The sequence below is a fragment of the Drosophila navojoa genome, chromosome 3 (assembly GCF_054131105.1).
Source record: "Drosophila navojoa isolate 15081-1374.11 chromosome 3, UAZ_NAV_1.0, whole genome shotgun sequence".
NCBI lineage: Eukaryota > Metazoa > Arthropoda > Insecta > Diptera > Drosophilidae > Drosophila > Drosophila navojoa.
The window spans coordinates 13,652,081-13,677,253 of NC_142891.1; the positions used below are offsets into that span (position 1 = coordinate 13,652,081).

Genomic DNA, 25,173 nt, shown 5'->3' on the forward strand with positions numbered 1-25,173 from the left:
CACATATTAATTTCTCAAATTTTTCCAAAACTGATTCTTCAACAATTAATCTTATGATTTTATATTTTTATTAAATGTAAATTAATAAAAATTAACTAATTGCTAACCTTTAGAAATTTATTTTAATATTTTTTAGAATAAAATCAGACTTGTAAATATAAATAAAAAAGTAAATAATCCATAAAATATATATGTATAATACAAAAATAATAATAATAATAAATGAATAAAATAAATAAAAAGAAATTAAATAAATATTGTAAAAATATGAATCCGTATTCAAATCTAAAATACATTTCATTTGCAAATTAACTAATTAAAGTCTCCCTAAATATCAACTGCTTTTTCTTGCAATAATCAATAATAAAGAATGTGTCTTAATCCACGAACTCATCCTAACTCCACAATAATAGAGAATGTGTCTTAATCTAAAAAGAAGTCATCCACACTTCTCTCACATATATCACATACCGGTTAGACATCCTTTGTAGCGCTTAGTCAAGCTAGTTACCATAAATATCGTCGTGATTTAAGGCCCGATATTAAACTGAGAGCGAGGGTGGTCTCTGCTCCTCCGTGTCATGCTCATCAGCATAAACATTAACGCCATTATTAACAAGAGGCCCTCAACAACAACAAAAGTAACAGCAACAACAAACAAACAACGTGCATAATTATGATTGGGTACCGGGTTCCCCAAAAACACAATCGTGTTCTGGCCCTTTGTTGTTGTTGCTGTTTGTGTTGTTGTTGCTGTTGTCGCTGTCTGTCGCCGGGGCTTCAAACAAAAGCGACGCTATCAGAGCGAGCGAACAACAAAAGACACTCAAACAGCGACCACACACAACACACACATATGGAGAGAGTAAGAGTGAGAGAGAGAGAGAGAGAGACACTCCATACACATATGCTCTTCATACACACACGCATACGATGGAAGCTGTTATGGAGTAGCTAGCCATGTCGCCTGTGACAGACAGCCAGACAATGGCGAATGAAATGGAGCGAGTTCTTTTTTGATGGGAGAATGGGAGAGTGGGGGAGATGGGACTGTGTGTGTGTGTAGTTGTATTTGTTTATCGAATAATCAAATTGTTTATCGGGCCCAACTAAAAACGTGGAAAAAACAAAAACAAAACCGGCGAAACAATTAATTTTCAAGTCGTTTGATGTGAACACTTTTACCACACACACACACATGCGGAGTGCACAAGGGAGAAAGCAGTTGGTCGTGTCCTTTCAGTAAATTGCGTTTGATGTTTGCTGTTGTTGTTGTTCTTGTTGCTTGATTTAGGACTATGATTTGAGCCTGGGAGCTGCAGCAAGTGCGTACCGAGGACAACCATTAATCAAGGCAATTTACATTTGTATAAATATTTAATTAGTCGTCCCATGTTGGCTGTCAGTTCTCAGCCTAGAGCTGACAGAAACTTATAGGCGCCAGCAATTGAGATTAATTAATTACAGCTCCAGGATTAATTGTGAAGTATCGATGCGTAGTTTCTGTGTGGCGCTAAGAAAAGTAAAGCAAAGAAATTTAGATATTATGAGAAATTAAAAGTGTTAAGGGGACTTTGGCAGAAAGGACGGGCGAGGGTGAAGAGAATATAAATACATGGGCTTTTGTGTGTGTTTACTACGGGAATTTAAGACGTTAAAAACTCTCTTTGTTGATGGACTAAATTCGTGAAACTTTCAGATCGTGATTATAGCATAAGCATAAGGTATGGATATGGGAGCGGAGGGTGGATTGTAATAAAAAACAAAATTCTATAAAAGATATATATATAAATCTACAAAAATGTAGTTAAGGCAGCTGCATGACAAAAGCTGAATGCTACGAGACTCACTGAAAGATGCATTTATAAAACCTATTAAAATATTGATCATAATTTGTTCGCTCAAGAAAAAATCAGAGCTCCATGAATGCCTCTGAAACTGTGGGCCAATTCTTCAGTAAATGTGGCAAAAGCTAGAGTTAAGGCAGCTGCATGACGAAAGCTGAATGCTACGAGACTCGCTGAAAGATGAATTCATAAAACCTATTAAAATATTGATCATGATTTGTTCGCTCAAGAAAAAATCAGAGCTCCATGAATGCCTCTGAAACTGTGGGCCAACTCTTCAGTAAATGTGGCAAAAGCTAGAGTTAAGGCAGCTGCATGACAAAAGCTGAATGCTACAAAACTCTATGTAAGGCATATCAATGCCACGAACTGAATAATATTGCAGCTTGTCGAAAAATGTATCCTCATTGCTCACGAAATAGAAAACGTAATCATATGATTCACAGAAATATAAATACCTTTAGTTTAGGTCTTCTAGCAAAATTATGGCAGAAGCTAAATGACAGACTGCCTGGCAGAAGCTGAATGATATGACACTCGGCGGATGGTATACATATTTTGTAAGCTTTCAGATCGTGATTATAACATTGAAATGCATGCATCTGACAAAGCACAAGTGTCTAGTATTTGAAATACGGCTTTTACAAATTTAGAGGGGAGGGAGTGGATTTAGGGGTGGAGGTGTATGGAGGTGACCCAATTCTTCGTTGCTTTATTTAAATACACTCAGAACACAACACAACGAATGACCTCCGAAGTTGTGGGACAAGAAAGCAACGTGCCAACAGCACTCATAACACTAACTGGCCAACAAAAAAAATGCATTAGAATTGTATTTAAATTAAAATAATCATAAATCTATAAACTATTTTCGGCTTTATATAAGACCGACAAAAAAAAACTTTAAGAAACTACTCCATTCTTTTTAAGATGGTCTTATAATAAAGAGTCTCTATAATCATTTACTGCATATTCTAAAAGAAAATATAATTTTACTTGCTAAATCGATGAAGTATTTCCCCGAAAATTCTCGGGAAAAAGCTTCATATTGTTTATAATACGAAACTGAATTTCCACGAATATTGATCGATTGCTTCAAGGTGGCGGCTGCAAGCGACCACAAAAACACACACAGAGGGACATAAAGAGAGAGAGAGAAGGAGGGAGAACACCAAATAAACGGCGTTCGAAATTCACTTAAAATGCCAAACAAATATATTGTTTAACAAATTGAAAGCACACTGCGCCTGCGCCGGCTGTCAGTGGCTGAGGCTTCCCAGAAAACCAACAAAGCCGTTGAGCATGCGCAAAGGTTAGGGACTCGGGACTCGGAATTCGGGGCTCTCCACTCTCCACTCTCAATTTGTATTGTCATTAGCGATTATGGGCCAGGTCCTGGGACAGCGACTGGGGCGTAATACGATATGTTGACAAAACGCACAGACAGACACGGAGAGACGGACAGAGAGACAGACAAACGCACGCACACACACAATTCGATTGCTGACAAACCTATAAAGCATTTCGAACGGCGCTACTTCAAAATTTTTACTCCTTTTTGCGTCCAGGCGTTCATTGTGCAATACGTAATCAAAACCGCGCAGCCACAAAAAAAAAAAAAAAAAAAACAACAGAAGAGAAGAGAAGAGGAGAAGTAGAAGCTGATGAAAAAGAGCAACGAGCTAAACGACGGCGGGGTAAGCCGATTCGATCAAGGACCAGGTTTTCATTTGAAATACATATGTTCGAATGTCTGTGGCGCAGGCGTAACGAAAGTGAAATCGAGACACAGAGAGCCAAACCGGCAGCTGGAACACCTTCGCCTCATCATCATCAACATCGGAATCATCATCATCGTCATAGTCATCGTGTGCATACTCCAGCCCGTTGTTGTTAGAAGCGGCACAAAGAACCAGTCGAAAGTCAAAAGGGGCACGCGCTCGGTCTCTCAATGCTCTTCAGGGCTCTTCAACCCTGAATGTGGACCTGGACCCGAGCCTAGGCTCGAGATCTGCAGACATTGTGACTGATCGGTGGATTGGGTACTCTGTCTAGACAAGCCGCAGACACAAGTTTAATAGACTTATTGTAATTGAGTCACAAAAGCCACACTCTCCATATATCGAATCACAACTCTTTCACATTTCCATTTACATTTTCCAGCTGCTCAATTGGAAAAGGTGTCGGCTTGGCATCCATCAGGGTCCTTGTAGGGGCGCATTACGGTTTGAGGTTCGAGTGTGATTCCTATTCGAATGCAATTTTACATGTGACTCGTCACTTTAAAAATTGTTGTGCAAATTTAATTAAAAATGCTCTTTGGCAAATATTTTGCTTGTTTCTTTTCACTTTTCACGTATTTCCATTGTCATCAGTCGTCTGTTGCTGTCTCTGTCCGTTCTATTTTATGTGCTGTCATGTGATGCGTTTTGTCAAGTTGACTTGCCCACCTTTTTGCGGCCTTTGTCCCAAAAGAGAATACGACACAATGCGTATAGAGTTAAATGTTTGCTCATGCCCTTTTCCCCCACAACACACACACACACGCACACACATAGGACAATATATTTTCCGTGTGCATGTGTGTGGTTGCTGGGTTGGCTAACAAGTTAATTTTCCATATTTTCTTTGGTAAAACTTTACACGAACTCTACATCAAAGTCATTATGTGGTCGTCTTTGTATGAGTGGACGTGTGTGTGCGTGTGTGTGTGTCTGGCGGTTTGCTTGGGTCGTCCTCGGACCACGATAAGTAAGACAAAGGCGAATAATGAGCAAAAGCCTGAAAGGCAAAAGCCAACGAGCTGGAAATTTTAAAGCTCGTCGACCTCTAAGAATTATCTGTCTTTTGTATTCATAGATCTAGCAACTATAGAACTATATTATAAAGTTCAAAGTTTTTTTCAGAAACTCTAAACAAGACTGTTTTACTTTTAATTGAAAAAATTATATATAAATAAAAACATGTTATTGAATATTTCCATGCATTAAATGTTATTATATAAAAAATAAATATAAAAATAAATAAAAAAAATTAAATTTTAAAAATATATATATTATATCAAATTTATATATAAATTTATAAAAAAAAAATATGTAAATAAAAATTATATATATGTATAAGAATATTTTATATAATATATATTCATTTATATTCTTAAATTATAAATTAATATAAATATATATTTAATTTTAATTTACATATTTTTTGTTTTTATAATTTTTTTATAAAAATATTTTGTAATAATTTCCCGTCATTTTTTTAATATCTATTATAAAAGCATTTAAATTTTCTTTACTCAATAGTTCATACTTTACATACTTTGCGACAAACATATCGATTTCCGCCCATCTTCATGCAAGCAGAAATTAACTCTGTGATGTCATTGTATCAACTCGTAGACGATTATTTATGCCAACTCGCAATCAAGATAGGATAGAGAGAGCAAACTGTAAAACGAACCCCTAGCTGGCAATTATTTGCAGCCCTCTCCAATTAAATTGGTGGAGTTAATCCTTTGCCGGCGCTCTTCCCATATGTTTCGAGATTTTTCACGCAAGAGCAAATCTCTTAAATGCTGCCAATCTCGAATGTCAATAGCAGTCGTCGCAATTTCGGGGGCTGAAGGCTGTACCAGTGGAAGGGGCGTGGCACCGTGCGAACCTGTCAGTACCAACAACAAAAAATTATCACACAATTACGAATTCCCACTGCTGCCCCCCCCCTCAAAGAAAAGGTCAAAAGGCGTCTCCTTAGCCCGAAATCGTTTAAAGACAAATTAATGTATATTTAAGCTGCCTTGCAGACTAATTGCCCAAAGGCCTCGGCCAAAACAAGCTCCACAATCACCACACAAACAGGCACACACTCTAACACTCTCTCACAATATTCGGAAAGAAAAACATTGAAAATCTCACGCCTTTGTTGATTAATTAATCAAAGTAAATAGCTGCAGCGAGCAAGCGTCGTCATTAGCGTAATCTAAACTGCCTATTGATAAGCTTTTTCCACACCTAATGGCTACATTAATTTCGAGAATAGCCCGGAGAGCAGGGCCACGGCGACGACAAAGGCGAGCTGGAGTGGCCTCCGGGCAGCGCCATCCGAGTGGGGCGTGGGGAAAAGCTCATCCCAGACTCTGTAGCGATCGACAAAGTCGGGCGGACCCAGCTTGGTGACGTTATCATTGTAGAGCATCTGCATCTGCGCAGCTGTGCAGGGGGGCCAATAGATGCTGGAGTTCTGCAGCGGCTCACTGCAAAGATCGAAATTGAATTACAGCCATGTGCACTTCACGTTGGCTCACTCAGTGGGGCTTACCCCGTGTGGGCAAAGTGAGCCATCCAACCGGTCAGGCGCTCCATCATGAATAGATCCCTGTGACCGGGACTCAAGATTGAGCCATACCACAGGCTGGGCATCACATATTGCCAGTCGTCCGCATGGCCCACGCCACTGGGCAGATTGTGCTCATTCATCGGCGCCGAGACACTCCGCTGTCCTATGTAATCCATGCGTGAGTAATAGACCTTGGTGTGCTTGCGCGCCAGCTGGACGAGCCTGTGGACGCCGTGGCCTATGATGCCGTCGGAGAAGATTTGGCCGAATCTCTCAATGTTCGTGGCGTTCAGCTCGTCGGCATCGCGACCCAGATAGAAATTCTTGAGCCGTCTGCTCTTTCCCACATTGTAGTCAAAGAGGAATAGCTCCGGCGCCCAGTCATGAAAGTGACTCATGATATCGTGCAGCAGCAGCTCTTTCTCCAGATGTCCTGAAGGAAATTCAGTTAATCGAGTTCCTTAGTTACTTACTCCTCTCTACTTACCTAGGGTCGTAAAGTCCAGCTCGTTGGCGGTGTAGCTGACCATCAGCGGCACCCGGTTGAATGTGCCCTTGTCTATCAGAGTGCTTGGATGATTGGGCAGGAAGTATCTATCGATTTCATAGTTCCACTTCATGTTGATGAACTTGTACTGCTCCCAGTCACTGCAGACGTCGATGATGCTCTGCCAGCTGGCGTTGCGCAGGCATTCGGTCATGTCGTACGAATCGTACAAGGGACAGCCCAGGTGTCTGGCCAAGATGCGTGTCCAGAACTCGTTGTGTATGCTAAAGTGATTCGTGGCCGAGCCGCTCATGAGGATGGCACCATGGAATAGGCCGCTGGACAAAGGCGAGGCCAGATGCAGACTCACAGCCATGGCGCCCGCACTCAAGCCCAGCAGCGTAACCCTAGCCGGATCGCCGCCAAAGCTCGATATGTGCGCCTGCACCCACTCCAGGGCCATGATCTGATCCAGATAGGCATTGTTGCTGCCGCCCAGAAAGCCCAACGCGCCCAGTCGATAGTTGAAGGCCACCATGACCAGGTCGTGCTCCAGCAGATACTCGGGCCCAGCCTCGTATTCGCTGTGGCCGCTGCCCAGGACGTTGGCACCGCCGTGTATATACACGATCACGGGCAGACTGCCCGTCACATTCTTGGTATAGACGTTCAGCTTCAGACAGTCCTCGCTCATCAGCGATTTGATGCCACTCTGTGGGCATATCAGCGAATCGCTGGTGGCTTTCAAAGTGGCATTTCCCCAGGCATGAATCGGCTGGGGCGGCATGAACCGCAGCTCCGCCAACGGCGGCTGGGCGTAGGGTATGCCGCGAAACGCATAGATCGTCTTGTTGCTGAAGCTCTTCATGGTGCCGCCTTGAATGCGGCCCAAGGTGGTGCTCACGATCGGCTCGGTATCGCGTGCCGCCATGCCAAGGCAGCAACTGAGCTGCAGCAGTAGCACCACCGGCAGCACCACCAGCAGCACCTCCACCACCAATGGGCTAGCCATAATTCTTGCTCTCACACGACTTTCAATTTCTATGAGAATATTTTCAGATTTTTTTCTTTCACTTTGTTATTCCGCAATTCAGTTACTCACCCGTGCGACGCACCCGCATGGAAGATCTTTCGGCACTAAAGCGTGCCACGATCTGGAACTGTAACTGTGAACTTCACACGGACGGTATGCTATCGCAAAGTAGCAGTTGATAAGCTTATTATTGGCATTTGATTAGCTTGGCATTAATATGATTACAAATCGTGTTGTTCCCTCTATAAATAATAACACATGACAGCCGACCAAAACAAACTTGGGCTGAACAGTAGGCCAAAACTAATCTAAAATGTCAATTTACTGTCCTGTACTAAGGGGAAGAGAGAACCTTCTAATTATATCTTGAATATTTTTAAGAATATCCAATTAACATTTAACTCCATGTGTATTGAAAGGACTGAATCCGTTCCGCTTACTTAGGCAGACATAATCCACTCTATTCTTAAATAAACATTTTACAAATATACGATCTCAGTCTTAGTATTCTAATCGAAAATATTCTGATATATTTGTTTCAACCGTTTCCATTGTTAAGAAATTGTAAAAAGGGTTTTTTTTATTCCCATTCTTGTTTTCTCCCTTATCCCTTTCTATTTTCTACTGTTCAATTATCTTAACTTTTATTGGCTTTATGTTTTGTTGTGCTTTACATATTTTCTTCTCTTGGTTTCTATTACGACTATTATTTTTCACATATTTTACATTAAAATATTTTCTTATAGTCATGTCATTTCTTCTCTTCTTGTCTTATATATTCTTATCTTCTATATTATTTCTGTCCCCTATTTCCTCTTCCTTTTATCCTTCACTTCTCTTACTTGGTTTATTCATTTTCAGACTTAGTCATAGCTATTCCTTCTTTCAAACTCCCATCATTAGATGTTCTATTAAATTTCATTCTGACCTTGGCCAGTTCCATTTGCAAAGCAAATCCATTTCAATTGAAACTTATTGCTTCATTGAAGTATTGGATTGAGTTTCGCAGCCGTTAGAGACTCAGCGCCCTTTCGCTCTGGCAGCACGGATGTAGCTGATCCTACGCCCGCAGATTTGTTATTTTTTTTTTTTTAGAATTTTGTAGGTTTTTCTCATGCCATTGGCAATGGCAGCAGCAGCTCGCTGAGATTTAAATTGATTTCCTTATTAGTGCACATCCCTCTTGTAATATTCAATTAAAACTACCCACGACGCACTCATAGTCGCGTCTATAGCCGCTCATTGATTGATATAAGCCGAGTGGTAATTACTCGGGTCCCCGACACTTTCCAGCACTCTGATTTGCCTGGGCAAAAGTGAAAATTATGGCGGCGGTGCCGGTGCTGGTGTTGTGTGAAAAGCTGACAATGACCTTTGTTAAATGAATTCAATTAATTACGTCTGCAGCGATGGCGGGAGTCGCCAAGAAGACGTTCGGAAATTAAGCAACAAAGCCCATTGGCTCGATAGTTCATTTAAATAATTGTCATGAACAAATAGATATATTAACTGAAATTCGTATGCTCTTGAAAATGAAAACTCCATGTGATTTCTACTGCAATGTTATATAGAAATATAATGCATGTATAATATAGGGGAATTCCTTTCAATGTAGCAATACTTATTTATTACATTTTTCTGTACTAATTCTTACTTATTACATTTTTTCTTTTTTTTTTATTATTATTTTTGTTTTTATTTTTTTATTTTAATAATTATTTATTATTTTATAAGTAGTTAATAAATCTACATTTAATATTTTTTTTCTCAGTTTTCTTACTAACACTTCTTTTTATAGCATTTTTAGTTTCACTAACCATATTTGGCTGTGAGACGTGGGCATAGCTGGCCGGACTGGCAAATAAAATACCCCCATCGGGTCGGTGTTACTATTGATATTATATCCTGTACTTTGCTTAAGCTTTTTTTTTTTAATTTAATTTGACTCTCGTTTTGGTCAATAGCTTTAAGAAATAAATAAATAAATAAAAAAACATATTCAAAAATGACTAGACTCTAGCATCTAGACATCTGCCCAAAAATGCTGTCTTGCAATTTAATTAAATTTATAATAAAAATTAATATTCAATATAATTCATTTTCTGTTAAATTTAAATTATGTCATACAAATTTTGTAACTCTGTTGATAACAAGCAAATTCATCGTCCTATCTATAGAGTATTTCATTTTCGGCACCCATGACGAAGATCCCTACTATAGAGATCCCTTGCAAGTGATCTATATGTGTTTAGCAGATTGTCTACAGTCTCTTTGTGTATAAAATATTAAATATCAGAACGACATTTGTTCACACATCGGCGAGTCTCAACATTTTAATCAAGAAAATAATTCCCAGTAACCCCAAAACTTGGAAATTTGCGACAATCTGCTGCTGCTGCTGAATGTAATATTCCAGTCACTTGAGTGCCCATGTGCTCAGCGTATCGCCACAGGAGCTGCCCAAGCACCGACCGCCGTGCACCACCGTGCAGCATCGGGCCGCAGTACTCCAGTTGTTGCAAATATATGAGTGGCCTCTTGACAGACATCGTCGTCATCATCATCATCAGCAGGAGCAGCAGCTCAAACTGTGCCACTTCAGCGGTTATGTGTATTGTTTGCAGCAAAGCCGCGAAATGCTGAAGCTTCCCGTGGCTTGATGACGTCGCGCACCACAAACCACTTTGGCAGACATGCAAAAATTTCTCACGCATCGTTAGCAGATGTTGCGAGATCTCGAAAGAGAGTGGGTAGAGGACAGAGATTTTAAAAATGGGAGTTACTTAAAGAGTGTCCATAATAGTATAGAGCGTGATGAGCCAATGAGTATATAATGAATATTATTACTAACTAAGCTAATGGATCTAAAGCTAATCTTTTAGTGTGAGGCCAACAAATGAATTTATGAATAATTCTTGATTATTTTTTCCTTATAGATATAAATCTAAATATATTATTTCTCTTTTTTAATAGGTTGAGGGTATAATAACATAAACTTAAAAATCAACAAATTATTATATGATCAGAGAAACTTAATAAATATTAAATTTTAATTTAAAAAATAATACAAATTTAATTTAAAAAATAAAATAAATTTATTTCAAAAAATACATGCTTTATATTTTGTTAAATTTTTATATGTCAGCCCTTAAGATACTCTCTTAATAGGGAAAACTAACGTAATTAAACACATATACTAAAGCAAATATTATTAAAAGTAAGAGTAAAGAAAAGAAAATATACCAAAAACATGAACTAACTAAAAATCTTGATGTAAACACGAATACTTAACAATTCAAGAAAATGGAATGAAAGATGCTTGCCTTGGAAAACTCAATGAGCCATGATTTTTGCTCCCTGCGAGGAGCCCCTCGTACCTTTGTTGCGCTCATTTCTAATAGAATAATATATAATACTAATACGTCTGACCTTTCATAACCGCCGGAATGATCTTTGAGCACATGCCACGCCCTTGGTGGCCCGTAAGATCGATTTCATTTATGGCAGATTTGGGAATTTGTGCAGCAGCTGCCCCGGCCACTAGAGAACGCATTTGTGAATGCAAATTGAAGATATTTTAATAAGTTCTGTGCTCCGATATTTAAATGACATTTGACAAGTTGAAAGGAAACAGAGTCGCAACTCTCAAGTGACCAACATGCTGGCCCCGAACAAAGCCAGCGCCGCCGGAGAGCCGGGCCACGCCTCAGACGCAACACTGGCAGAAACAATGCTGTAAAAGGAAAGGAAAACGCCGAGCGAGAGCAACAAATGCCGAAACGATAAACCACTTGAGTAATCAATCAAAGCGATATGCTGCAGCCCAGGCGAGACGTTGCGACCTCTTGTAATGAATATTTAAAGATGGGAATTATCGCATTGGTATCGTGTTGAGGCTGCAGAGCATGAGGAGGAGAATGGAGGCGCAGCCCTACGTAGGGACAGGGGTAGTTAAGCATTTTGCATAAATGATAGCGAAACAATAGACCAATATATCCTAAGGCATTCGTTCGCTGCCTTTGCATATGTGGTATGCGATAATTTGAGCACAAAAGTGTTTCTCCGAGCTCCGAGCAGCATATTGCGTCTAATCTATACATGAATATTTGTGTAATCAATACACAAGAACTGAATCGACATAGAGAGCGAATGAGAGAGAGAGGAAGAGAGAGCAGAGTTTCGTCTTGTGAAGATCGGCGATCCTTTGGCTCAAGTGAGCAAACGCACAGAATGTGAAACAAATAACAAAAGCAAGCACGAGCACTCGAGCCACACAATTTCTTGGAGGGATCGAAAGCGAGAGAGGGAGAGAGAGAGGCGAGTGCTGCCATTGTGATATTGTAATGAGCGTGACGTCTTATTTGTGCCAGACAAGGATAAGAGCCACGCAACAACGGAAGGGTCGCCGCTTCTCAAACTCAGCTGAACTGAACTGAACTGGATGGAAGGGAGGAAGCTTCCTCTACCACACAGTGGCAAGAATTTCACACCAATGCGCACACATTGTTGTGTAAATAGGGCCTAATTCTTACTTACTTATTGGTTAGCTCCTCAAGTGTCTCAATCAAAAGCTTTGCGCAAGGCTTGGAACACCACTTGGCTGCCCATAAAGCGGCGGTTCTGCTTTGTATTTTTACAATTATTGGGTATAATAAGCTTATCAGATGTGTCTGAAAATGTTTTGTTTTCCTTCGTGAAAAGCATTTTCTGAAAATAAATGTAGCTTACAATTGTTCTTAAATTATGAATGTGTATTAAATAGAAACAAAACAATAAGATTCAAAGTCATATAGATTTATACTTTTAATATCACACTTGTATTATTATTGGATATATTCCTTTCATATAATACTTTTATTACTAGAATATTATATTATTCTTATACATTGTATTTATTATATATTAATGAAATCATAGAATCTAATTATTTTCAGATTGTTTCAGATAGACGAAGGCAAAGCTAGAAGGGCACAAAAATGTTAAAGTGGATAAATTTATATTATTTTTTACTTGCACTCTAAAAAGAGTTTGTTAAAAACAGAGCTTTGCTCTCACAGCTTGACTATCTAACATATCTTTGCCTTGCAGAATATGCATATGTATATATTTAAACATTTATCTGTGGTAGAGGCAGTTACATTTCATATATAAATATATAAATTCCTTCAGCTCATGAAGTCTCAAGAATACTTCGAACTGCAACAAAACCATGATCAATTTGATTATACTGTTATGTCTACAATTAAATTTTATATGATTTCGTTGCCTTTATTTGCTGAATGGGTTCTCTTTCAGTTTAACTGTTTTATGTTTTTTAATATACCATAGAAATTTCAATTTCGTCGCCTTAACAAACAACTTAATGGCTCAACATGCCAATAAACTGGCCAGTCACAAAATTTACAACTCCAATTGCCAAGTTATACAATAGGAATTAATGTGGCCCGGGTCCGGGGCCCAACCCTCAATTGGTAGAGCTGCCGCCTTCAGCTAAGCAAAGGGCTACTGCGAACCCTAAAACAAAACTTTCCATCAATATGTGGCAGGGTCTGCTGCGTATTTTCGCCACTTAATTGAGATTAATTGAAGATCTGAATAAACAGCTTTTCAGCCATTTTGTTTATGGATGCGTTTTATGTGCACAACCGTCGCAGGAGGAGGGGAAATATTATTAATAATTAACAAAAGGGCACCCCGAAAAATAGTCATAGAGAGCCACTGAAATTTTATTAAATTAAATTGAGTGCGATGGCGTGCAGTGGCGGAAGCCCAAATGTATCTGAAAGATACATGCATGCAAATCAAATATTTGTTGAGCCGAGGTTAATGCACTCGTCTCTTGTTATGGATACATTGTGAGAGCGGCAAACATACAGTGTAGACTGTAGCCCTTAATTGGTCTATTCGGCTGAACTGCGTCTGTGTGGCTAGGGCTGTTAATAGGTTTTGGTTGCTTCGTAAGTCACAACTAGCTATTTAAGCTAATTGACATTCAAATGCAGTTGAATAAACTTGAAGAAGTCAGAAAGCACTTGAAGGGACTACAAATATGTATGTATAAGAAAAACATACATTCATTGCATTTCTAGCCAGATGAGTTACATTAAAGCTGCAGCGAACAAGTGAGAAAACATTTGGGGAAATTATGTGATCACGTATGCATGTGAGACCTGAAGTCATTTATAGAGAATATTCGAGTTTATTTTAGCTGTTCGCACACAGAACTAAAGTGGAAAGTGATGTATAGGCATTAAGGATCAAATAACAAGCTGCAGGTCTTCTATGATTCAGTTTATTAGTTCACAATTGCTTTATAGGATGTAGATGATAGATGCATAGGCAGGATATGGAGATGACCTGAATGATGTGTAAATTAAGTAATTACTGCGTATTGTCGCAATATTAATAAATAACCAAAGATATTAAAATATTTTTCTATTTAATTATAAACTCTTAATTTGAATATTTTTTTATTTTTTATTTCACAATTGATATTAGTAAATACCCATATTTTCAAAAGTATTAACTTTTTTCGATTTTTGGGTTATTATTCCAAATTTCTCAACTTCAACTAATACTCATATTTAATTTAATTTTATAATCTGACTTGATGCATTCATTAATCTATTTGGCCAATTGCTTTCATCTCTGCTGTGTTGACTTCTCAAAGCATTTCTTATCTTTGTATTTATTGCTGCTGATTGAAGCTTGTGATGCGTGTAACAACAATGTCTACAGAGCTCGCTAACATCTCTGTCGCTTGGCGATCGTGTTGGCTTGTCTATATCTGAAATGAGTTAGTTTTATCTCGCAACAGCAACAATCACATTTAGTTGCACTCATTGTTGAATTATTGGAATCTACGAGTCAAATAACATTTATCATCTCGGAGGACAGCTTTCGCGACCATCATTTATAAATTGCCCGATCGCGCTGAGAAACGCTTGAGTAAATCCATTTAATTGCCGAATGGCTTTAAACTCTTAAACTGATGATGATGCGGATGAAGCTGATGCCGATGCTGATGCTGATGTCCGTGTAATGTTCCGGGCGTGCACCCCGTTCGCTCGCGGACGTGGTTCGCACTCGTGTAAACATGCGTTTGTCATTAGACACATCGGAAATATTGACAGCATTCGACACGCGGCACACGAGCAGCAGCAGCAGGAGTAGCAGGAGTTGCAGCATCAGCTCTTGCCACTTTATGTGGCATTTGATTTTTAAAATTTGCCAAAGTAAAAAGTAAAAGCGAAACGTTTTCAACTGCTTTAGAGTCCGGCGCAACTTTTTGCTCTTCTGCTTGAGTAAACAGCGCGAGGGACTGCAAATAAAAAATACAAAATAAAATAAAACTCTTGCGGGGTGGGGGTTGTTTTTTTTTATTTTTTGGCACTGCGAGGGGCGCGCGTGTGTCCTTTGTCTCTGCATCTTTGTTGTCCCGAAGTGTCCTTACCATGCCGAATTCTCGAATCTTTTTTTTGCCCGTCGCCGAAGTACCTGAAATTTCACAGTTTTAGTTGTATTTCCCATTGTTTCGTTTAAAGTTTACTAATTAGATTTTATTGCGTAGCGCGAATCGCTTTGTAAGCGGCGGCAAGTGTGCCTAATTCACTTTTTTATGGTGTGAAATGTCCTTAGCCATTAGGCTTACCTGAATACTGGAAACCTAGATGATCGTATATAATTGATGAAATATTTTTGACAGAGTCTTATCTAAATTACTTTTATATAAATTAAAATTTAGTTTTGACTATTTATAAAAATAATAAAACTATATAAAAGAATTTATATAATATAATAATAAAATATATATATATAATATAAAATATAAATATATTTTTGGTAGAGTTTTGTAATGACAGAACTTGCGTGATTTATACATACATCTGTTAAATGCAGAATAATTAAAAAGCAGGAAAAGTACGATAACTAATGCGTATAATTTGTATAATTTAATAAATATTAATAAAATATATTCGATATTATAATTAATCCGCATATATCTGACAACTTGTGTATAAAATATGAAATAAATAATACAATAAATGGCATAACAATAAAATATATTAAATTCATATTTATATATATTTAATAAATATTTCATAAACCATCAAAATTATATACAGAAAATATTGTTTTAGTTAAATAACAAATATAAGATATATATACATACATCTTTATGTCAAAGATTAGTCAAGGCATTGCTTGCAATATTTTAATGCTAAAGAACTATATTTTATAATTATTTGTCATGGAATAAAATAAAGTAAACTATACAGTTTGAATGTTGTTCATCATTTTATTAATAGTGATCAATTATGATCATATAGCCCCTAATATACTCTAGTATATTTAAATGAAGCCATATAATTTAACATAATAACTCTGATTATACATGTACATACATACATTTTGCATTACTCTGTTGGAGCTTTATTTTGTGAATTCTAACTAAATGTTTTTTAATCCAAAAGTTCTTCAGAATTAGGAAATTATATATTTCTTTTTTAAGGCTAATTGCAAGCTTATTTATAAATAAATGAAAACCACGATTTTCGAGGTATTGACCACAGTATCGGTCCAAGTGCCACGCGCTATAAGACTTTCTCTCTCTCTCCCTTTCACTCTTTCCCTACCTCACTCTGCCACTGTTGGGCTTATTTCATTGCTCAGAATCGCACAGTGAGTCCAACGCATTATGATTAGGCAATGCGGGTAGCTAACAATTCACCATCGAGCCCCTCAAATGGTGGGAGAAATTTGTTTATGCCATAAGTATATACAATATTGTGGAACAAATGTAATTCAATGCGATAATTTCTACCAAACCAAAGCAAATAATATGCACGAGAACAGTTTTCGATGAAAAGAAATGCAAAAAAAAAAAAAGATGATGAAAATATATAAATAGACAAATATGCGCGTGGGAAATTATGAAAATATTTAACAAATATATTTCACACGTAATCCTTCACAAAGAACTGTGTTCGGCTGACAAAGAGAGCCCTAAGCCCATTAACCGAAATCCACACAACAAAACACCTGACCGCAGCCTCGATTTGTTTGGACATCGGATTAGCCAGCCGAGCTACTTATTTAGCAGAGCCACTTGTCCGAGCGATCGGTCAATCGGTCGAGCGCTCGATCGGTCTGCCCCGGGTCGAAACATTTCAATTTTCTCTGACTCTCTGGTCTCAGGCGAGCCTGATGCTATCGTGGGCCAGCGATCTTGTCCCAGCGCCGCAGGACACTCGCGAGCGCCGAGGACTCACGCAGAGTGTGAAACGTATTATCAGTTTGACTCGATCTTCTGTGTATTTGTGTGTGTGTTGGTTATATAGTTGTTGCCGCTTATGTTTTGAGCTTCATTTATCAGTTTTTGTGGAAATGCCAGATGAACAATGAGAAATTATGAGACTTGCTTTAAACCATTTACCATTTAACATTCACCATGATCCATCCCGACTAGCCCAAGGGTTGTTTCCAACTTGCTCATTGGCTCATTGGGCTTATCTCCGACTGCATCGATCGAAACTCGCTGGCTATTTGGATTTTTCATGTTGTCGCCGTTGCCAAATGAATGATTTCCTATATGCGGTTTTAATTGCGGCCAACAGAGACGGATCATGCTTAGAGAAGAGAATGTCTCTCACTCTCTCTCTCTCTCTCTTTCTCTTTGTGTGCGTGCATTTATAGCAAAAAGTACAGTTAATTAACTGCGAATTGTTATTCCACTGTTTGTTAGATGCGAGTTAGTTGATAAGCCCCCCGGCAGTTAGGGAAACCATGAAAGCATTTCCTTTCACTCAGAGAGCGGAAATATGGCCAGAGGGAGAGATTGAAATCTAACTAGGAAAAGTAAACGATCTCCTGATCGCAGAGTTGTACTAAAATGTGTCGCTTGATTAACTATGAGAACCATATTTATGCTATACAGGAAAGATTTCTCTAAATATTATGGAATACTGTGGAAATATGGGAAAACATATATTATATTAGCATTTCCCATTAATGCTTCAGACAAAGTGCACTTATGCAGGTAGTTAATATTATGCTTTCATATATATACTAATAATATGATTTAGCTTAGTATTGTTAATTTCAAAATGTAAGTTATATATATAAAAAAAAATTAAAAAATTATGATTTACTTGTTTGTATATTTTAAAATCTAATGAAAATAATTATATGTATAAGTAAATTTTTATATGGCCTCTAATGAATCTATATTAATTAAGTTGTATTAAATAATATTTATGAAACGAAAAACCATAAATAAATTATAATAAATAAAATTTAAGTTTTATATATGAATATTTGTTATAATAATTATTAAAACCCAGATACGTATTTCTGCATAATAATATCGAGCGATAAGGCCCGCTTGAAAGGAAAAAATGAATTTTAAATATACTTGAGAAAATGAAATTATATATGTATATAAAAATATGCAATTGTTAAATAGGGCTGAAAAAAAGTATGAAAAATTCGCGTTTAAGTAAAAGTAAATCAACAATAATAAATTTAAGTAATAAACATCGAAGAGACACGCATTCAAATTTTAAACTCCTCATCTCTCTTCAAATATAATAATTTATTTTTAGAAGCTCTTAAACCGATATAAATTCTTAAACAAATATATTTATATACTAAAAATAATATATTTTAAAGCAATTCAGAGCCCGCAATGTATTTCTTCTATTACTTAAGCCAATAATAATCTTTCGCATAGCTGTCTGTTTACTCTGCACTCAGAGTAATCCCAGTTAGATTTCCTTTCATGCCCAACTCAGTTCGCTGTAGCCGAAAACCGCAGCAAATCCCTTTGGGCGTTACTTCCCACGTTTGGCCCGGGGAAATTGTCGAATTTACGATGACATTTATGCGTAATTTTTGGTTAAAATTTTATGGCTGCGTCACGGCCAGCGCAATGCAACGTGGAAAGTGAGTGGAAAAAGAGTTTCGAATAGCGAAGCAATTCGAATGGGATGGATTGCCACCCCGGGGAGATTGTCAAATAAATTTGAGTGAAGTGAAAAGTCGCAATTGACGTTGGCATTGTGAGCGTAATTGAAATGGAACAGTTAATTTGAGGGATCATTAAAGTGCCACACCCACTTGGCAAGGCGCTAGCTGGCCAGGTAGGCGCAGAGGCAGGCCCAGGCCCGCTGGCATAGATGATCGCCTTTTATCTGAATCTCATATGAATATGTGAATTCCTTCATGCGATATGCAGAGTCATGGCATCCTTTCAAGTCAACGCCCCTTCGACTTTGTAATCCTTTAGGATCCGCTCACAGCCAACTCCTATCGCGTGCTGAGCAGTCAATCTTCGCCGAGTCCCAGAGCAAGCCAGGCCAGGCCAGGCCAGGCCAGGCACTCGACGGGCTGCTCATTCATAGGTTTGTGCTGTGCCATAATTGCACGATTCTCTTCTTCTTGTGAGGGAAGTGTGAAAATTATGGGGTTTACCCGTCGCCTTCTTGGCACAACCCTTCAGCTTTCGTCATTCGGCATTCGGTCTTAATGATTATGTTTGTTTGCTTTATCTATGGCTTACGATCGCCCAGACTCTGAGAGAGACTCGGAGAGACCATAGAAATTTGTTTGCTAACTTTATGGCATATGCCTGAGTTATGGCATTTGACTTGGGTTTTCATATACACGTCTATCCTTTTTGGGTTTTGGGGGTTGTTGCTGCTGCTGCTGCTGTTGCTGCTTCTTCTTCATCTCTTTGCGTGCTAAATTGTGTTTTACAATCTTGTGCAAGGAGGTTCCTATCCGATTTTACTGCAGATAGCGTCAGAGCTCTTTTTCATTTCAGTTTTTTTCTGTTCTTTTGCTTTTTGCAATCGTTTAAAGTTTATCGCTGCAAAGATCGTGAGAAGTAACACCGTTATGTTTGAAAAGGCGCAGGACTAAGGTAGAGAACGGTTGTTTCTTATCAGAATGTTATCAATTATGTTAGATTTGCTGAAATTTGTATTCGATTCTACTTAAATATATTAAAGTGTTTTTTTTTTTTAATATTTTTTTAAGTAACTATATTTATTTGATAATAATAAATAAAAATATAATATATGTAATATTTATAATTTCCCTTAGTTAAAAAAAATCCAAATCTCACTAAAACTTATCTATAAAATATAATCTATCTAATCTATTTATCTATATAATATAAAATAAAAAATATTTAAAAATAATAATATTTTAAACTAAAACTATTTATTTATTTGGAATTCGATTAAAAACATCAGACTGTAACTCCAAACACGTAAACCCTGTTTAAGTTAATTGAAAATTTTTAAAGATTCTAATAAAATAGAGCTGAGTCTTGAAAAAAAAACCAAAACCAAGTCTAAGTATAATTAAAGTTTTTTTTTTTTTAATTAAACAATAGGCCAAAATAAACTTAACTCTTGTAAAATAAACTTTTAATTGTGTTCAACTATAATTTCCTTCAGCTTCCCTCTTTCTAAATAATCTTTGTAATTAAAAACGCATAAAAACTTTTCCGGCTCCAGAGCCCCACATTTCCCTCAGCTGCTGCGGCATTCATATTTGATGCCGCTTTGAGCACAAACTTCAACACAAAACTAAACCACAATCGCACATCTGCTCGGCTCTGCTTGTGGTTGTGCCCATGCCCATTCCCGTGCTCCATATCCTGCTCCTGCTCCTGCTCGTGCTCGTGCTCCTGCTGCTGTGCCTGCGCCTGTGCCTGTGCCTGTCAACCATTCTCCAGTCTCTGTTGCCCATGGCCACAGCCAGGTGCCTGGTAATTCACAATTGTTGTTACTTTTTTGCTTTGTGCGCAGACTTAATTAGCTTTGACTGCCTGCTTTAATAAAAATATCCACTGATGTTTTCCCCGCCCGCCTCCACCCGCCCCACCATTTGGTGGACGCGTGCTGCAGCTGGAGGAGGAGAACGTGGAGCCAGAGACATTATCGGAGCGCAGGTGTGCCAATGCAAGAGCAGCTCAACGGCAGCGCTGCAGCCGCCACTCAACTGCTCCCAGCAGCGATGCAGCGCCAGCTGCCCAGAGCCAATGGCTGTCCAATCAAACCCAAGCACAGCTAGCGCTGGCGCCGACGTCAGCAGCGACAACGCGACGGCTGGATGGCAGCGAGTGCCCACATAATATGAGTACAAACGGTAAAAGTATTCCAGTAGAAATGCGAGAAAGAGAGTGTAAGCGCGCGCGCGTGTGTGTGTGTGTGTAAGCATGTGTGTCTGACTGGCACACGGATAGTGAACGGATAAACACCGGATAAACTGGATAAACTGGAAGGCAAGCCAATGAGAGCGCTACGGTGCGAGTCGTACAAAAACAACCACCGTTGCGGTCGTCGTGGTCGTCGCTTCGGTCAAAAGGAACTTAATGTGGTGTTCGGCACAGCCAGAGACAGTCAACATTGCGCAGCCGTTGTGAACGGACGTCTACACCGCGCCGGAAAAATCAACAACAACAAAAAAAAAACATCAAGTCGAGTCACAGCCTCGACACAGAACTACGAAAAGTGCAGTGTGTATACGTATGTGTGTGCGTGTGTGTGTCTATGAGAATAAAATAGAAACTATAAGCATTTCGAACTGAAAATCTAAGAGAACAAAACATGGTCTTGAGCAATATGGCCAGTACACTGTGCCTGCCGCCTCAGTCCCAAAATCTGCCTTTGCCGCTGCCGCTGCCTCTGCCTATGTCGCTGCCACAGCCCAGTCCGGTGCCCAGTCCGCCGGCTAGCAAGTCGCGCATCCAGATCGAATGGGATATCAATGATACGGTTGTGCCGACGGTCACTGAATTCGATGACTTCAATGACTGGGCCAACGGCCACTGTCGCCTCATCTATGCCGGGCACAATGAGGACGCCAAGAAGCACGCCAGCGGCTGGGCCATGCGCAACACCAACAATCACAATGTGAACATCTTGAAGAAGAGCTGCCTGGGCGTGCTGCTGTGCAATGCCAAGTGCCGGCTGCCCAATGGAGCCAGCGTGCATCTGCGTCCGGCCATCTGTGACAAGGCGCGACGCAAGCAGCAGGGCAAACAGTGCCCCAATAGGTAAGTGCCAGAGACAGAGAGAGAGAGAGAGACAGAGAGACATTTACTAACCGAACTTTTCTTCTTGATTGTCTTCATTCAGAAATTGCAATGGACGCCTCGAGATTCAGCCGTGCCGCGGCCACTGCGGCTATCCGGTCACCCACTTTTGGCGGCGCGCCGGCAATGCGATCTACTTCCAGGCGAAGGGCACACACGATCATGCTCGGCCCGAGGCCAAGGGCTCCACGGAGGCGCGCCGCCTGCTCGCGGGCAACAGGCGCGTGCGCAGCCTGGCCGTCATCCTGGCCAGCGATGCGGCCCTCAATGATAAGCTGTGCAGTCTGCGCAGCGGCAAGCGTCCAATGAAGACGCCACGCAAGCAGCGCACCAACAACAACACGGAACTCTTGCAGCAGAACTACCAGCCAGCAGCAGCTGCAGCAGCAGCAGCAACAACAGCATCAGCAGGAGCAGCAGCAGCAACAACAAACACTTCGACAAGCTTCAATCAAACACCCAGCAGCAGCAGCTTTGTCACGCCGCAGTGGAGCACAGCGGACGGCTACTACCAGCAGGAGGCGGGACTGGGCTATGGCAGCGGCATCTATGGCTACGACATGCTGCACTCGCCGCTCTCCACCAACAGCTCCACGGCCAGCTACTACAATGCAGCAGAGTCGCAACAGCACCAGCAGCAGCAGCAACAGCAACAGCAACTGTTGCTGCCACAGGGCAACGGCTATGATCAGCTGACAACGACTACGGCGACTCCTGTCGGCTACCAGGCGGGCATGAATCTGTACGAGAGCTGCGACGATACCTCCAGCTTGACCAGCAGCTCGGGCTACAGCTCCGAGGACTACAGCTACTTCAATGGCTATGTGCCGCAGAGCTTGGATCTGAGCGGCAGCTCCAATGCCAGCCCAGATAACTTCTACACGCCGCACTCGGAGATCTTCAGCGTGTTCGATCCGAACATCAACAGCAACGGGCCCTCCACCGTGGAGCTGCTGTACGACGAGGCCACAGCCTATCAGCAGCAGACACTCCAGCAGCAGCAGCAGCAATCGTTCTCCTACCAGCAGCAGCAGCAACATCAGCAGCAACAGCAACAGCAGCAGTTGCAGCAACATCCTACGGCGGATTACTACTACAGCAACACGGGCGTGGACAATGTATGGAATATTCAAATGGATGCAAGTGTCGCAACGGCGCCATACCAAACGCCATCTAGCCTCGAGTCAGGCATTGGCGTCTTCTGTTAATCCCCACCAGATCTCGACAGCATCTCAATATCCTCTCGGAAACACTCACTCAAGCGTTGTTCTAGTCTCTAGTCGAACCCACATCTCCAGCGCCCTCAGCCAGTTGTGCACACTGCAATGTTTTGTTGTTGCCCCACCTGCTCGCTTGTTGGTTTTTGGTTTTATTTGTATCTTTATGACGTTTAACACTTTTCATGTTTCTAGCGCCTAAGTCCATTGCGTACATTATGTTTACCCAGCTATTCCAAAGTTTTTAGCTTAAGTGCATAAGTCTATTAGTATGTTAGTTATCTAAGCGACAAACACCCACCTATTTATGAATTTTTTAATAAAAAGAAAACAAGAGAAACTGAAAAGCAACTATTAAAACTATTAAATTTCATGTGCTTTGATTGGGAAATTAACAATGATCTACGATGAGGATTGCAATTGGGAAGCTAAAATTTGAATGGTTGATTTACACAAAAGAAGTAAAGTTCAAGTGTTAGTCTTTTATATCTATACGATATACATATATCATACAAAGGGATAATATGAAAATCATTTCTATCTCAATAAAAAAATTGTAGAAATTCTTGAAAAATTCAATGAACAATTTTCATCAGCATGTATTTTTTCCTGGATGTTTGAAGGCAAATATGAACATTATTTGATTTAGCCTATTTTTCGTACATTTTTCTTGCAGAGTTCCTAAGGGAAAAAATCAAATTATATATACCGAATTTTAGTCAGAGATCGATGTTAACCTCAATCTACTTTACTTTAATAATTTTTTTTCGTAAAGAATATTAATTTTGTCGTGTACACAAAAAGATTTTTAATTGTCTCTGATTCAATTCCATGAATTTAAGGAACATTATTCAAGGCGCGATTCGTACAAAACGTTAACTATCTCTGTGTAAATAACGAATAATAAAAATGACAAAATATTTTTATTTTCATTAAACTTTAAGAATTTATTTTACCATATTTCTACATAGGAAAAATTAAGTATTTATAGCATTTATAAAATAATTAAAACTTTACTAAAATGCGATTTATTTTCTTTCTAACAAAAATTTATTTTGCTAATTTGCGATTATTATTTTTGTTACAATGTAAATGAAAAAAGTATTTATTGGATATTATAAATTTGTATTATTCCACCTTATAGCATATTGTTTCCAAAATTTCGTCTACTATAAATATGTCGATATAAAAAGGTTAAAAGAAGTCGAATGGATCTCTCTTCAAGGCGACCCACTCAATTCTCCTGGCTTGTTTCAGCATCATCGCAATTTGGTCCCGTTTGAGCGGGGCTGGTGGATCTATTTGGTTGGGCCGAAAAATTGTGGCATATATCGTGCAAGCTGTTTCGTATATGGTTGAATATGGTCGCGTCTGGAACGTTGGCTGCCTTGGAGCGTTCGATATGGGCTGCGAACCTGGGTGAGGAGCCCTCCTGATCCGTTGAGGGCGACAGATAAAGATGCTCCATGCTCGAGTCGAATTCACATTGGGCCGCTTGCTGAATCTCGGCATCTTGACTTCGGACCACCTCGTTCCATGCATCCGGGAAACGGTACACGGTTTGATTACTGCTGCTCCTGCACGCGCTGGTCAGGCCATCGCCAGCTGCATTGAAGGCATCGAGAGCGGCACGCTGTGCCGTGAGGAACATCATCATTCGGGCGTCGAACTTGGCCACAGCCTCGTTCAGAACCAAAGCCCTCGCCTCTATTGGGGCTGCCGGCATAGAAACGTCCGAGGAGTCAGGAATCGATTTTCCCGAATCTGTGGATGATGATACGACCAACTTTGGTCCATCCCATGAGGTGCAAGGCGAGGAAGTGGAGCTGGTCAGATGCACTTGCGAGACGTCCGACAAGATCTGAACCGAGTCGCTCTCTGGACGCTTACGCTTCGTGTACTTGCGCTTAGGAGCCAATGTGCAGGTCCGGTGCTTCATTGTCCAATTTTTACGGCATCGAACCACATTGACCTGTTTGCGACTCTTGGTACGGGTCGATTTGTCGGAGGTGTTGCTCAAAGGAAACTCTGACAGCACAGAGTCGTCGCTGGAGACCTGCATGTAATCCGCCGTGTCCATGTGTATGCCTTCGATCGGTATTGCCGGCAGCAGTGGCTCTGACAATGGCAACAGCTGCGTCTTA

At 39.8% G+C, this 25,173-nt stretch overlaps 2 protein-coding genes across 2 annotated transcripts; one reads left to right on the top strand and one right to left on the bottom strand.

Moving 5' to 3' along the window:
- Positions 1 to 5,610: 5,610 nt before the first annotated feature.
- On the bottom strand, positions 5,611 to 8,050 carry LOC108649581 (esterase E4). Its single transcript, XM_018098552.3, has 4 exons — positions 7,775 to 8,050; positions 6,673 to 7,713; positions 6,168 to 6,618; positions 5,611 to 6,102 (listed from the first exon to the last, which is right to left on the bottom strand). The coding sequence occupies exons 1-4, from the start codon at positions 7,791 to 7,793 to the stop codon at positions 5,868 to 5,870; spliced, it is 1,746 nt and encodes a 581-aa protein (XP_017954041.3). The 5' UTR covers positions 7,794 to 8,050; the 3' UTR covers positions 5,611 to 5,867.
- Positions 8,051 to 21,067: 13,017 nt separating this feature from the next.
- gcm (glial cells missing) lies at positions 21,068 to 23,369 on the top strand. The gene is made up of 2 exons (XM_030384505.2): positions 21,068 to 21,773; positions 21,856 to 23,369. Exons 1-2 carry the CDS (start codon positions 21,325 to 21,327, stop codon positions 23,018 to 23,020), a joined length of 1,614 nt encoding a protein of 537 aa, XP_030240365.1. The 5' UTR covers positions 21,068 to 21,324; the 3' UTR covers positions 23,021 to 23,369.
- Positions 23,370 to 25,173: the final 1,804 nt, after the last annotated feature.

Excerpts from the sequence above, each read along its gene's own strand:
- LOC108649581 (XM_018098552.3), bottom strand. Across the intron at positions 6,619-6,672 it reads GCTGGACTTTACGACCCTAG|GACATCTGGAGAAAGAGCTG; the intron begins GTAAGTAGAGAG and ends AATTTCCTTCAG. Across the intron at positions 6,103-6,167 it reads GCTCACTTTGCCCACACGGG|TGAGCCGCTGCAGAACTCCA; the intron begins GTAAGCCCCACT and ends CGATCTTTGCAG.
- gcm (XM_030384505.2), top strand. The coding sequence starts at position 21,325 with ATGGTCTTGAGCAATATGGCCAGTACACTGTGCCTGCCGCCTCAGTCC. Across the intron at positions 21,774-21,855 it reads GGCAAACAGTGCCCCAATAG|AAATTGCAATGGACGCCTCG; the intron begins GTAAGTGCCAGA and ends GTCTTCATTCAG.